The sequence below is a fragment of the Conger conger genome, chromosome 1 (genome assembly GCF_963514075.1).
Source record: "Conger conger chromosome 1, fConCon1.1, whole genome shotgun sequence".
Lineage (NCBI taxonomy): Eukaryota > Metazoa > Chordata > Actinopteri > Anguilliformes > Congridae > Conger > Conger conger.
The window spans coordinates 9,520,682-9,532,820 of record NC_083760.1 but is presented as its reverse complement, the minus strand read 5'-3'; the positions used below and the strand labels follow the sequence as shown (position 1 = coordinate 9,532,820).

At 46.2% G+C, this 12,139-nt stretch overlaps 1 protein-coding gene across 1 annotated transcript; it reads left to right on the top strand.

The window, feature by feature from the left end:
- The first annotated feature begins 613 nt into the window (after window positions 1–613).
- tmem229b (transmembrane protein 229B) lies at window positions 614–11,687 on the top strand. Its single transcript, XM_061259864.1, has 3 exons — window positions 614–727; window positions 8,094–8,212; window positions 11,111–11,687. Exon 3 carries the CDS (start codon window positions 11,148–11,150, stop codon window positions 11,685–11,687), a length of 540 nt encoding a protein of 179 aa, XP_061115848.1. The 5' UTR covers window positions 614–727; window positions 8,094–8,212; window positions 11,111–11,147.
- Window positions 11,688–12,139: the final 452 nt, after the last annotated feature.

Here is a 12,139-nt window from a genome sequence, read left to right as displayed (position 1 = left end):
CCAACAGCTGAAATGAACTTAGATGTGAGTTTTATTTCTAATTCTTATCGCTGAAATAATTTATTATATGCCAACACTAGTGATTTTAGATGTTAGAAACCCTGCCACTGGTTTTAAATATTGTGTGGACTGGTGCTGAAGAAATGAAGACATCAATACATGAATACACTGGTGTATGGAATTAATGTGTTTTGTTTATTAAACAAAATAGAATTCAAAAGGCACCTTTTCTCGGGTAGGCTAGTAGTCCTTAAAACAATCAGGGGATCCAAAATAACTTCTGGCCTATTCTAGGTTAGCATATTCATATTCATTCCTTTAGGTAACACCAAACAGCGATGCGACGGAAATCATGCTTTTCAATACAGCTGTTTGAACATTAAGAACATGAAAGTTTAAGGTGGAATATTGGAAACACATTGCTGATGGACGTCGGACACGCATACTATCACAGTACTAGCGCATACTTACTATTACGCATCAATCAACGTAGCCCTGAAACGGTTAATCAGGCTCGAGCTGGTAGCCAATGCCTGCCTGTCTTTGAGCATGTGCCGTTGCTGCAGTGAAGTAAAATGTGTCAATTCTCATTCAGCGAGGGGGAGCCGGAGAGGCGAACGCCGGCGGAACAGACGACGGTGGTGGCGAGCTGCATCTTAGCCTCCACGTCCCGTTAAGTTTCATTATTTCACTCCGAGGAATCCACGTCTGGAGATCAAATCAGACGGTGAGGCGCTTAACCGCTTCTGTCTTTTTGGTATTTAAATTCACCACGTCTTTCCAGCAGAATTATGCCTGCATAGGCTAACACGAACGGACAGGTTTCTACCGAGGTGTCAGAAATACCATCAGACGGAAGGGGGGTGTTGCATGTTTTTTGTGCATGTATGTCTGTGTGAAAGCGGATAGAATAGCCTATCTTTACTGAATAGCATATCACCTGCAAGACTTTAATTATAGCCAAACGAGGAAGTCTAGCGTCTGGCTAAACCGGAATAATACGAGTTAGCGGTGGTGGGTCGTTGGCTAGCGGCATTATGCGTGTGTCCGCTGTTGTCCCTCCGTAACATAACTGTCCCACTTCACAGCGTGCACTACCAGGCATAGGATGCATACCAAAATAGCATAGCAGCATGCGGGATTCCCCCCCACAATTCTGTTTTTCAGATGATGCCCAAATAATCATTACAGTCATTGCTTTGTGTAGCCTACGTGTTCATCCTGCGGGACGATCATAATTACGGCACTCAATGTTTATTTAGAACCACAGTGTATTGTGTTAGGCTATTATGGATATGCATGGACCGGAATATTATGGAATCCTCAATGTATAGCGTTGATGTTTTAATGATTACTCTTGGCACACGGGTGCTGAGAATATGCGCGGTCTACTTTGTGTGTGTGTGTGTGTGTGTGTGTGTGTGTGTGTGTGTGAGAGTGTGAGATATACCACTTTAAAATGTAGTAGCTATTCCAAGCCAGTCGCGGTTTTATGATTCGCACGACGCATTCCGCACTGCCCCGGCACTTGCAGACGGTGGGACTGTCATGCAGCCGGCGCAGGGATGCTGCGGTCTTCCTTGGTCATATACGGGCCTGCGCAGACCACACTGGCGGCTGAGAATGCGATTTTCAAGGAGAGCGGGCAGGCGGCAGGGAGACTTGTGGAGGGGGTGGGGGGGAACTGAACTGAACAGATGAAAGAGGCTTAATTCTATTGGGATTAATTTTGGCAGTGATTATCCGTGGGGACAAAACAGTGGAACTCGGTTCCACCTTCAAAGGGCAGACACAGCTGGGAGGGGGGGGGGGATTGTTGGAATTTTTTTGAGAGGGGACTTGCTTTCCTTGAATATGTAGGATTTATGACCTTTGACTAATTTAAATAGGCTGCAGACTTCGCATCATACGTTTTGAGCAGTTGCAGGACAGTACTCTCAAACGCAGTTTCATCGCCAAAACCCTAGTACTACAACCCTTGGCTGGCTTGAAATCCAATCACTTCAACGCAGGGCATCAAATAATCACACTGGATTGTATTTTATCGATTCCATTCTTCCCTGTGTGAGTGCCAAGTCAATTAGGACACTGCAGTAATGTGTTAGGCCGAAGCTAAGATGGGGACTTTTTGGTGCAAAAGATTGGAGATAAAACATATTTTTGGCTGATCCTTTCTACCCATGGGTGCACCTGGTTTATATGTATCCTTTTAAGGTGTGAGGTCACAATTATGGGATTAGAATGTGATTAATTTAACATTCTAATGCTGATGGAACAATCATTGCCGGTAATTGTAAGCCATGGAGTTTGAGAACACTGACTTAGAATTTCGCCAAAAATACTTTCCACAAAAACCTACTCTTCAAAGGGTTAAGAATATTCCTAATATAGATATAGCCTGGAGTTACTCACACTCTTTTGACTAGTGCATCTCAGCTGCAAGTTATGATGGAGAGTGCTGTTGGCAGTTTAGCAGTATTTGTGTGCATGTGTTTGTATGTGTGTGTCTGTGTGTGTGTGTGTGTCTGTGTGTTTCTGTGTGTGTGTTTGTATGTGTGTGTGTGTGTTTGTGTGTGTGTGTCTGTGTGTTTGTGTGTGTGTGTTTGTATGTGTGTGTGTGTGTTTGTGTGTGTGTGTGTGTGTGTTTGTGTGTGTGTGTGTGTGTGTGATGCACGAGCATTTGTCTGCATGTGTGTATGTGTGTGTGTCTGTGTGTGTGTGTGTCTGTGTGTTTGTGTGTGTGTGTCTGTGTGTGTGTGTCTGTGTGTTTGTGTGTGTGTGTGTTTGTATGTGTTTGTGTGTGTGTGTGTCAGTGTGTGTGTGTGTGTGTGTGATGCAAGAGCATTTGTCTGCATGTGTGTATGTGTGTGTGTGTGTGTGTGTGTGTGTGTGTGGATACAGTATGCTCCTGTACGGTAAAGGTGTGCAGTGCATTTTCTTTGCTGGGTATGGTAATGAACAAAATCTGCTCTATTCCCCTGCTTCATTGAGTCTTGCAGATCGCTAATCCTGTGGACGTGACCCACATGGTGTTTGTGCCGGGCCACTTCTCAGGGTTGAAGCCTCTTTGAGGCAAAGCAAGAACGGAACAGTGGGGGTTGCGGGTTTGATTTCATTGCTGGGTTCGCACAGACCGCCTGGCTGGAACTGATTCAGAACCAACATAATTTTGTGTCCCCTGTCCACAGCCAAACGGTGACCCACCCCCAAATCATCACACTGGGATTGCATCTCAATTATTAAATCGCCATACATTTCATCGGAAAGCTACAAAGGGTAGGTGAATACATGCCAAGTGAGTACTTTTAGTTAGCCAAAGCTGCACATTGTGTATGTATGTTAGAGTTATAACTTTCAGAACAGGAATACGAGCTGGTTTGTAAGAAAATAAGTCCTGTCAGACAGATTGTCAGCCCATGCTTGCACCCAGAATAACTGCTTGTGTCCAGGCAGCTGAGTATTAAGATTACAAGGCTGAGATCTACACGCTTACCTCCTCTCAATAGTCAGCGTTATCTGTACTGCAAAGCCAACAGTAGGAGATTAGTTGACTTGATTAAGGACTTGTTTCGAACCAGTGCATTGGGGAGTTTTTGTCCCGGAGTTAAGAGTCGGAGAGAGGAAGGGAGAGGGGAGAGTGGCAGAGTGCTTTTCGTGCAGGGATTGGGCAGCAAGGAATTCCGAAGGTGCCCTTTGAAGTGAATTGGGAATGCCGCAATGGGAATTGCAGCAGCGGGGCGTAAATCCTTAATAGCAATCTGGCAACCATTCCATTGGATCTCTTCCTATTGATCTGAGTGTAAACCCACTGACCCCACCAGCCGCGGCTGCGGACTCTCTCTTTTCTGCGGGGGATTGACACTGGGGTTGTCACCCTCGCTTAAGCTTAATCACATGAATTTGCTAACTGTAGCTGGCTAAAGCCAGCGCATGTGGTGGGAACGTCAAGCAAATGTCTAATTGAAGCTTAAGAGACGGAGAAAATGGCCTCCAGGGTAATGCGTAGTGTATGTACCTTTATAAAACGCAATCGGTTCATAGCAGTAATACGTTTTCAGTATACCACTGCTGTGCGTTCTAATGCGTGTTTACAGTTCCATTTCAAGTATGACTCCGGGATAAATGTCAAAATGAAAAACCGTTAGATGAAGACGATGCATCCATGCAAAAATGTTGCCCAGAATTTGCATGCGAGCAAGGACGCAGAACTACACATTGCTTCCGCTTCCACGTGATTCAGAAACTATCTGATGCGGGTCTTGATTTGCGAGAGAGATTTGTATACGTAAGCAGACAGCTTTAGGGTGACCGAAACTTGGAAACTTCTGGACCGGAGAAAGCAGATCAGCACTTCTCCAAATGATAAAATGAGCAGACGTACACAACATGATCCCAGTAATGTTGGACAGTTTTTCAGTGCGTGCACAATGGGAACGTAAAAATAAACATTAAAAAGTCATAAACTCTTCTTTGCTCACTCACGGTAGCTTGCAAGCTAACCAGCTAGCGAGTTTGCCAGAACAACGTTACAATTTACCAACGTTGCGTAGCAACCGCCTGGCACTACTTAGCCTACAATCACTACTTGTAAATTATTCTTGTAGTGAAATTGTTAATAAAAAAACCCAGTTTCAATTAGATTGTGTCTATAATCTCTATATTATTATTTTTGGGAAACCAATAACTCATTCCAGGACGTGGTATAAACAAACTTTATCCCAGTTACGGGGGCTGCGGCCCAACGCCCCTTAGCTGTGATAAAAAAATCTATATACCATTGCCTGTCGTGAGTTATTGCTTAATTATTTCCCTCCCCTTCCGACCACTTAGCGCGGTGTGTCGTTATTTACGTCCACGCTGACTCCAGGCTCTCTGCAAGGGAAAGTAAAAAGCCTGACCTAAACCCTGAAAGACCGTCTCCAGCAGCACAATCCATCACTCCAAAGATTAAACCAAAATGAGCAGTGGAGGCCATTACATTACATTACATTAAATTACCGCCATCCAGCAGCCGCTGTGATCCAGGGCGATTTCTAACCCAAACACAAGTTCAGAGCTCGCGGATCGAAGAGCAGTAATTGAGTAATTCCCTCGATGGGGAGAGTATAGCTACTCCCAGGAGGTGAAGTAAGTAAATGCAAGAAGTGCAAATTCAATTGACAATGTGTCGACTGCCCCCTTGAAAATGAATCCAGGTTGCACTAAAAATGACAAAACAGCCCTAGGAAGCATTAACATTCCCTAGATGGGGAAAGTATAGTCCCAGGAGGGAAAGTATGTACATTTAAGAAGTGCAAACTCGATTGACAATGTGTCAGCTACCCTCTTGAACATTAAACCGAATTACAAACTATGACAGCACCGCCCCAGTGAACAATAAAACAAGGGGAAGGACGTCGCGCTCAACGAACAGAAAAGGAAGTTTAATTTAATAAGATATGGGGCTGAAGTGAAAGTGCGAGAGAGGTGTGGGGTCGCACTGCGGTCTGAAGGGAGAAGGGTCTTCCCAGACAGAAAAAATATATACGGGAATATATAGGAACTACATGTATTTTAATGTGTTCGTATTGTTTATGTATTTATAGATATTGACATACATTTCAAATATATTGTGAAAACATTTACATATAATAAAAAGTGGCTGCTTTTCCATATTTATAACACGTAGCCTATTTGCATATATACTTTAATATAATAATGCATATTTGTCATATTTTTAAATGTATATTTTCAAAAATATATTTAGATATATACACATGGCAAAAAAAGAAGATTTTTTTCAATACATGGTAAATTTTAATAGTTTAAATAGTGTGTTTTGTGTTCCTCGGTACGGTTCACCGCCGTACTGCCGTGTTGTGTTTAATGTGTCGTTCATCGCGGCTGAAGGCGGAAGATGGATGAAGTCTAACCCAGGCCACTCTCGGTAAGACGGCAATTGAGCCGTCTCATTATCGATCAGTAGGCTCCTGCGTGCTCTCCGTTCAGCCAGGGCCTGGCGGGGACCGAACCGTCAAGCGTATCCCAGTTTTACGCCGTTAAATGGAACGGAGCGAACAAAAGGTACAAATCGCAAACGGTAATGCGCATTCTGGAAAGCGGCGGTGGTAGGGAAGATCGTTACGGAGGAGCCGGTGCGGAGTTTTTTGTCGCTGGGAGAAAGAGCCTTTTCGACCGGAGTAGAGGTAATTTAGGGTGAGCTGCAGATGCAAGAGAATGAGGGTAAATTAAGAGAGTGCATTTACAGAGTAGGTTTGGAGTGTGCCTTGTATTACTGCATTATACAAAGAAACTGTCAATGACAGGAAACAAAACTTGACTGTTTTTTTTTAAAATTAGTTTGTTCCTGTTTGCTAGTTTTTCATAGTTATGTTCCTCATGATGAACACGTGAGAGGCCTCAGTAAAGGTGCCTTCTGTTGGCCTATTGGTAACCTTGGTAACCTTGGTAACCATCGGTAAAGTGGAGACTTAAAGTGACAGCTGCCCCCCCCTGCTGGTCTTCGCCAACCTGTGTCTTGAACAATGAACCGAAGAGCGATCCTTTTCATAGTGGATGGCCGTGCTATCCTTGCCTCTCATCGGTGGTGTAAATATGATCCCGAAATGTCTGAATGAGTGTCGTCTTCAGGTGGTGTTGAATAGAACAGAATGGAATAGAATAGAATAGAATAGAATAGAATAGAAACAGTCTCAAGTACACTACAGGCTATCCTTCTTCCTTAGGGTTTATTTTTTTAGTGTGAGAGCATCAGTCCTGTTCCTCTGTGCAAGACATGATACTTACAGCTGCATAAATATATATAGGAAGTACATCACTAAAATACAGTCTGTAAATTCAAATGATTGTTCTGTAAAGTGTGTATGTGTATACTTGTTTGTGTGTGTGTGTGTGTGTGTGTGTGTGTGTGTATGAAATGAGGTTTCATGCTGCACCCTCATAAGTTTGCATTCAATCATTTCACGTTTTATACATACACACTGCAGTGCTGCACTGCGCCAGCCATGCTTTTATTTTGCAAACCATGTGCCCCACCGTGAACCTCACCTGGGTTCACCAACGCTGCTCATCAGCAGAGAACAGCCAATCCCAGTCTTGTTTCGCCGGTCCATGAGAAAAGTCCAGTCCATCACCATGACAGGTAGTTGCCCAGCGCCTGAAAGTCAATAGAGGCGGAGGTTAATGGCACACAGAGTGGGGGCTGGAGATCGATATCAGACTCCGCAGGGGGTGGGGCCAGGATGGGGGGGTTAGGGGGGGGATATGAGCCGCACAGTTCTTCAGCGGCTACAGAAACAGACGCTCCTTCGACCTGCTGAGCTGTGGGGGAATCCTCCTGTTCCCTCCCGTGTGCCTGAGCCAAGGTCACCGAGCTTTTACGGTTTCTGCGCCTCTCTGATGCTCTTTGTCCTCTTTGTGTAGAGTAGAAACGCAATATGCGATAGTGGAGATTAGTCATTAGTCTGTGTCATGGCAACCACCTGATCTCAGGCTGCCTCCTCAGATAGATACTTCCTGTTTTGCGTTGTTCTTTCATGTTTTATGTTTGCTTTGCCGCTTCATTGTGTGTGTTTGTCAGGTCTAACGACGGAGGTGGGGGGGAAGTACATATCAATTTTAAGATCCCGTTTCGTCAAAATACAACGTTACACTTTCTGTGTTCATTCCAAAAGTGGGAATAAATAAACCTGCTACCATTGTTATTTTATATACATTATATATGTATACTTCGAGCAGCTTTGAATTTTTCCACCTTGATTTACTTCAGAGGTGTTAACGTTTTGTGCTATCTTAACTTAAACTGGGCATGTCTATATAAGAGAATGAATTAGTTGTATGCAAATATTAATAATTAATATGAATAAAAACATTAATAAACAATCGCAATAGGAGTCTGGCTGCAGTTCTACCTGTCCACAGACCACAGAAGCGTATTTGTTTGTCTGTTTTATTTTGTTTTCTCACAAACAACTCTTGAAAATCGACTAATCATATTACAGTACAGTTGGCTAAATAACTGCCAAATGGAATGTTGGACAGGGGAGCACTTGAATGAAACGGAGTCTCTCTCTCTCTCTCTCTCTCTTTCTCAGGTTGTTCTTCGGGACAGGCTCCAGGTTGACAGAAGGCACCCCTCCCTCCCCCTCCCCTCAGTCCAGATTGGCCCGGATTGGCCAATCGGCCGGAGGGGTTTTAGACTACAGCACAGCAGGTGGTTCTTCCCTCCTTTCCTGGCTAATCACCTTTGTCTACACCCCCCCCCCCCCCCTGTCTCTGACCCCCCCCCCCACCCTTCCCAACACGTCTCCCCAGTGGCCTGTCCAATGAGATGTACCTTTATTTCTGAGAGTGCTGGGCAGACACCTTGATAGCCGCGTACAGTCAGGTGAGATGTATTTGCTGTGCCCGGTTCCTTGCGTGTGTACGCGTGTGTGGGTGAGAAATATGCTAATCCCACTCAGTCTACAGTAGCTCAGTGCTGCTGGCTGGTGTAGATTTGTAGATTAAATCTGCTTTGTTTCCCATCGTTCTTAAAACGACCCTCGAGACTTTAACCCTTCTGCTCATGCTCACGTACTGCCAAGTCGCAAACTCAAATTTCTCAAACAGTTGGAAACATCATACGATTGATTTTTGCATTTGGTCCACTAGATTGTTACTAAGCCCTTGTTCCTTTTGAAGATTTGTTTCCTGCGTGCTGGTAGAGTTTTGTCGTTCTGTGAATAGTGCAGTGTAGTCTTGGCCAAAATAAAACAAGATTTATTTTTGTTCCTGTTAATATTGTCACAGGAAAAACAATTTCGTAAACATTTCTATGCAATGTGTTGGATGGAACCAGCAGTTGGATAGAAAATGTTTTTGTAACTGGAAGCTTTTCTAGTTTTGTTGAGGCCACTGTGCTGACCATCTATCGTTCTAACTGATTTTCATGCTGATTTGGGTTCCATGCCGGGTTCCCACGCAAGTTCACCTGTTGCATGACCTTTTCATGAAAGGCTTTATATCAAACTCAATAGATTTAGCTGAGTCTGATGAGTGAACAGAATTCCTTTACATATAGCGACTAAAATGTACAGCAATGCAGCTGTAGACACAAGCTTAATATCACAGTCAAACTTTGACAAATGAGTAAACCGTTATCAGTGAAATCTGCTTATGTTGCCAAATGATACATCTCTTCCTACAGTATACTCGGTGAGCAATGTATTCGGTAGACCAGTACACCAGCTTGTTAATGCAAATATTTAATCAGCCAATCATGTGGCGGAAACTAAATGTGTAAAAGCATGCAGACCAAGAGGTTCAGCTGTTGTTCAGAGCAAAGGGCAGAATGTGGAAGAAATGTGATCTAAGTGATCTCATTTTCATGCACAACAGTCTCTAGAGTTTGCAGAGAATGCTGCAAGAAACAAAAAACATCCAGTGAGCAGCAGTTCTGCAGGCAAAAAAAGTTTGTTAAAGAGGAGAAGGGCTGGACTGGTCGAAACTGACAAGATGCAAACGTGTCAAACCCCTAAGTGGTTAGACTATAGCAACAGAAGACTTAATAAGTCTAATAAATACCTAATAAAGCAGGAGACAATCCCCCCTGGAGCAATGTAGGGTTAAGGGCTTAGCTCAAGGGCCCAACGGCTGTGCGGATCTTATTGTGGCTACACCGTGGGATCGAACCCAGTGATGTACCTTAGCCACAAGGCTACAGGCTGCCCATTTGGACTATTTTGTGTATAAACACGAGGTTTCGATCCTCGGTGTAGCCACAATAAGATCCGCCCAGCCGTTGGGCCCTTGAGCAAGGCCCTTAACCCTGCATCGCTCCAGGGGAGGATTGTCTCCTGCTTAGTCTAATCAACTGTACGTCGCTCTGGGTAAGAGCGTCTGCCAAATGCCATTAATGTACTGTAATGCAATGATGGTGTTAATGATGCTGAGACTGAGGGGGAAGGTGGGTTAACTGACTGGAGCTGCCTTCCTCACTGAGGTGAGCGGCGCTGTTTCCACGGGCAACCTTAGGCTGCCAGGTCACAGCTGAGGCGGCTATATTTGGAATGGCGCGGGTCTCCGGGACATCGTCTCCTTCCTGAGCGCGGGGGAAACAGCTGTTTTCACTCAGGTCTTTATCCGTCACAGAAACCTGCTGCTCCTTTACCCCTGTGTCTCGTCTCTCTCTCTCTCTCTCTCTCTCTCTCTCCCTTGTAGGACACTTTTACATAAGTGTGCCTCTCTACAGACCCCCAAAAGGACCCATGTTGACACTGGGTCAGCAGAGTTTGATGAAAAGACAGTGCTTGTCAATACAGGACTATTGCTCCCATCATTGCCCTGCCTCAACGCAAATTCTGCCACCTCAGAGGAATGCTCCCAGAACTGTTGAGTTAAAATAGTACTGTATAGATCATGGGTTTTCCGCATACAGTGTTTGGTGTCTTTAGATAGCTAATGCTGTGGGAAATAGTTTGGTGTCATTGGTGGTGTAGTACACTGGTTGCTGAATAAAGATCTTGTAGGAATAATGCACAGGTAATGCAAGTCACCTGTGAGCCAGCATCCAGCTGTGCTACTAAGGTTAACCCACGCACGTCCGCGTCTACACGGTTAGATAGCGATCGTATAGAGCCACACTTTTGGCGGACATTTGCAGTTCCTTTTGTTGAACTGTTAGAACAGGAGCAGTTGAACTTATCTTTAGGAGTCAGATAAACGAGAACAACATTAAATTAACCGTGTTCCAGTTGCACCTGGTAAGACTACACGTGTTTCCTTCACCTCTCAGATACTTCTGCTTTTTGGTGTATTCGGGGAGTTTCTACACCCTTTCTCCTCATTCTCTCCCTGTTCTCATTGTTTCCTCTCCTTGTCTCTGCACCTCTTTCTATTCTGGTAGAGATCTACTCCCTCTTTTTCTTCTCTCCTTTTTCATTCCCCTTCTGTCTGTTTCTCCTTTCTTTCTCAACTCTCCCTCTCCTCTATAGTCTCTCTCTATCCCCTCTCTGTCTCTCTCCGTCCGTTTCTCCCCGCATTTAATTCATACTTGTTTTCGCCCTCCTGTCTCATCAGGAGACGCACTAACTCCTCCCCCCCTCCTCCTTCCTCCTCCTCCTCCCGGCAGCATCGTCTCGTCCGCGCGCGAGGAGGAGGCGGTGACCATGGCGACGGCGGCGGCGACCCCCGAGCCGCTGACGGTGCTGTCGCGCTGGTACCTGTACGCCATCCACGGCTACTTCTGCGAGGTGATGTTCACGGCCGCCTGGGAGTTCGCGGCGCACCGCAACTGGAAGTTCCCGGGCGTGACCAGCGTGTGGGCGCTCTTCATCTACGGCACCTGCATCCTCATCGTGGAGCACATGTACCTGCGGCTGCGAGGACGCTGCCCCACCCTGCTGCGCTGCCTCATCTACACGCTCTGGACCTACCTGTGGGAGTTCGGCACCGGCCTGCTGCTGCGCCAGTTCAACGCCTGCCCGTGGGACTACTCCCAGTTCCAGTACAACTTCATGGGCCTGATCACGGCCGAGTACGCGCTGCCCTGGTTCTGCGCCTCCTTCATCGTGGAGCGGCTGGTCATCCGCAACACGCTCCGGCTGCGCTTCGACGAGAAGGCCGACCCGGCCGCGGCCCTGCGGAACGGGGCCGATGCCGACGGGCCGGGCCTGGGCACCTCCAACGGGTACCTGAAGGCTGACTGAGGGGGGCGGCCAACGGACCGGCCCCTTCCTCCTCACACAGACCCCCCCCCCCCCCCCCCCTCCCCAGTACCCCACCCCCCCTAACATAGATCACACCTCCCTCCTGATCTGGGGACGAATCAAGAGCAGCTTTGGACCCGGGGGTCAGTCGAGATAGAACCTCCCGAAATCCACCTCAGTCGTCGTAGGGGACGGCCTCCATGCAGACATTAGTCCGCCACTCATTCCGCCTGTCCCACGGATAACGTCCCATCCCAGCTGCTGAGCCGTGGGGGCGGGGGGCTGCTTTTGGTGAAATGCCTGTCCGAATCACAAGCTTGCCCCCCCTCGTAGGACTACTCCGTACCTCTCCGCCTGTCAATCAGCCGTAGTGGAACAAAAGCAGTATTCTTGTTTTGCTATTAATCCGATAGAACGTTCACTTTGACAATTCAGCTAGCGACACAAACTGA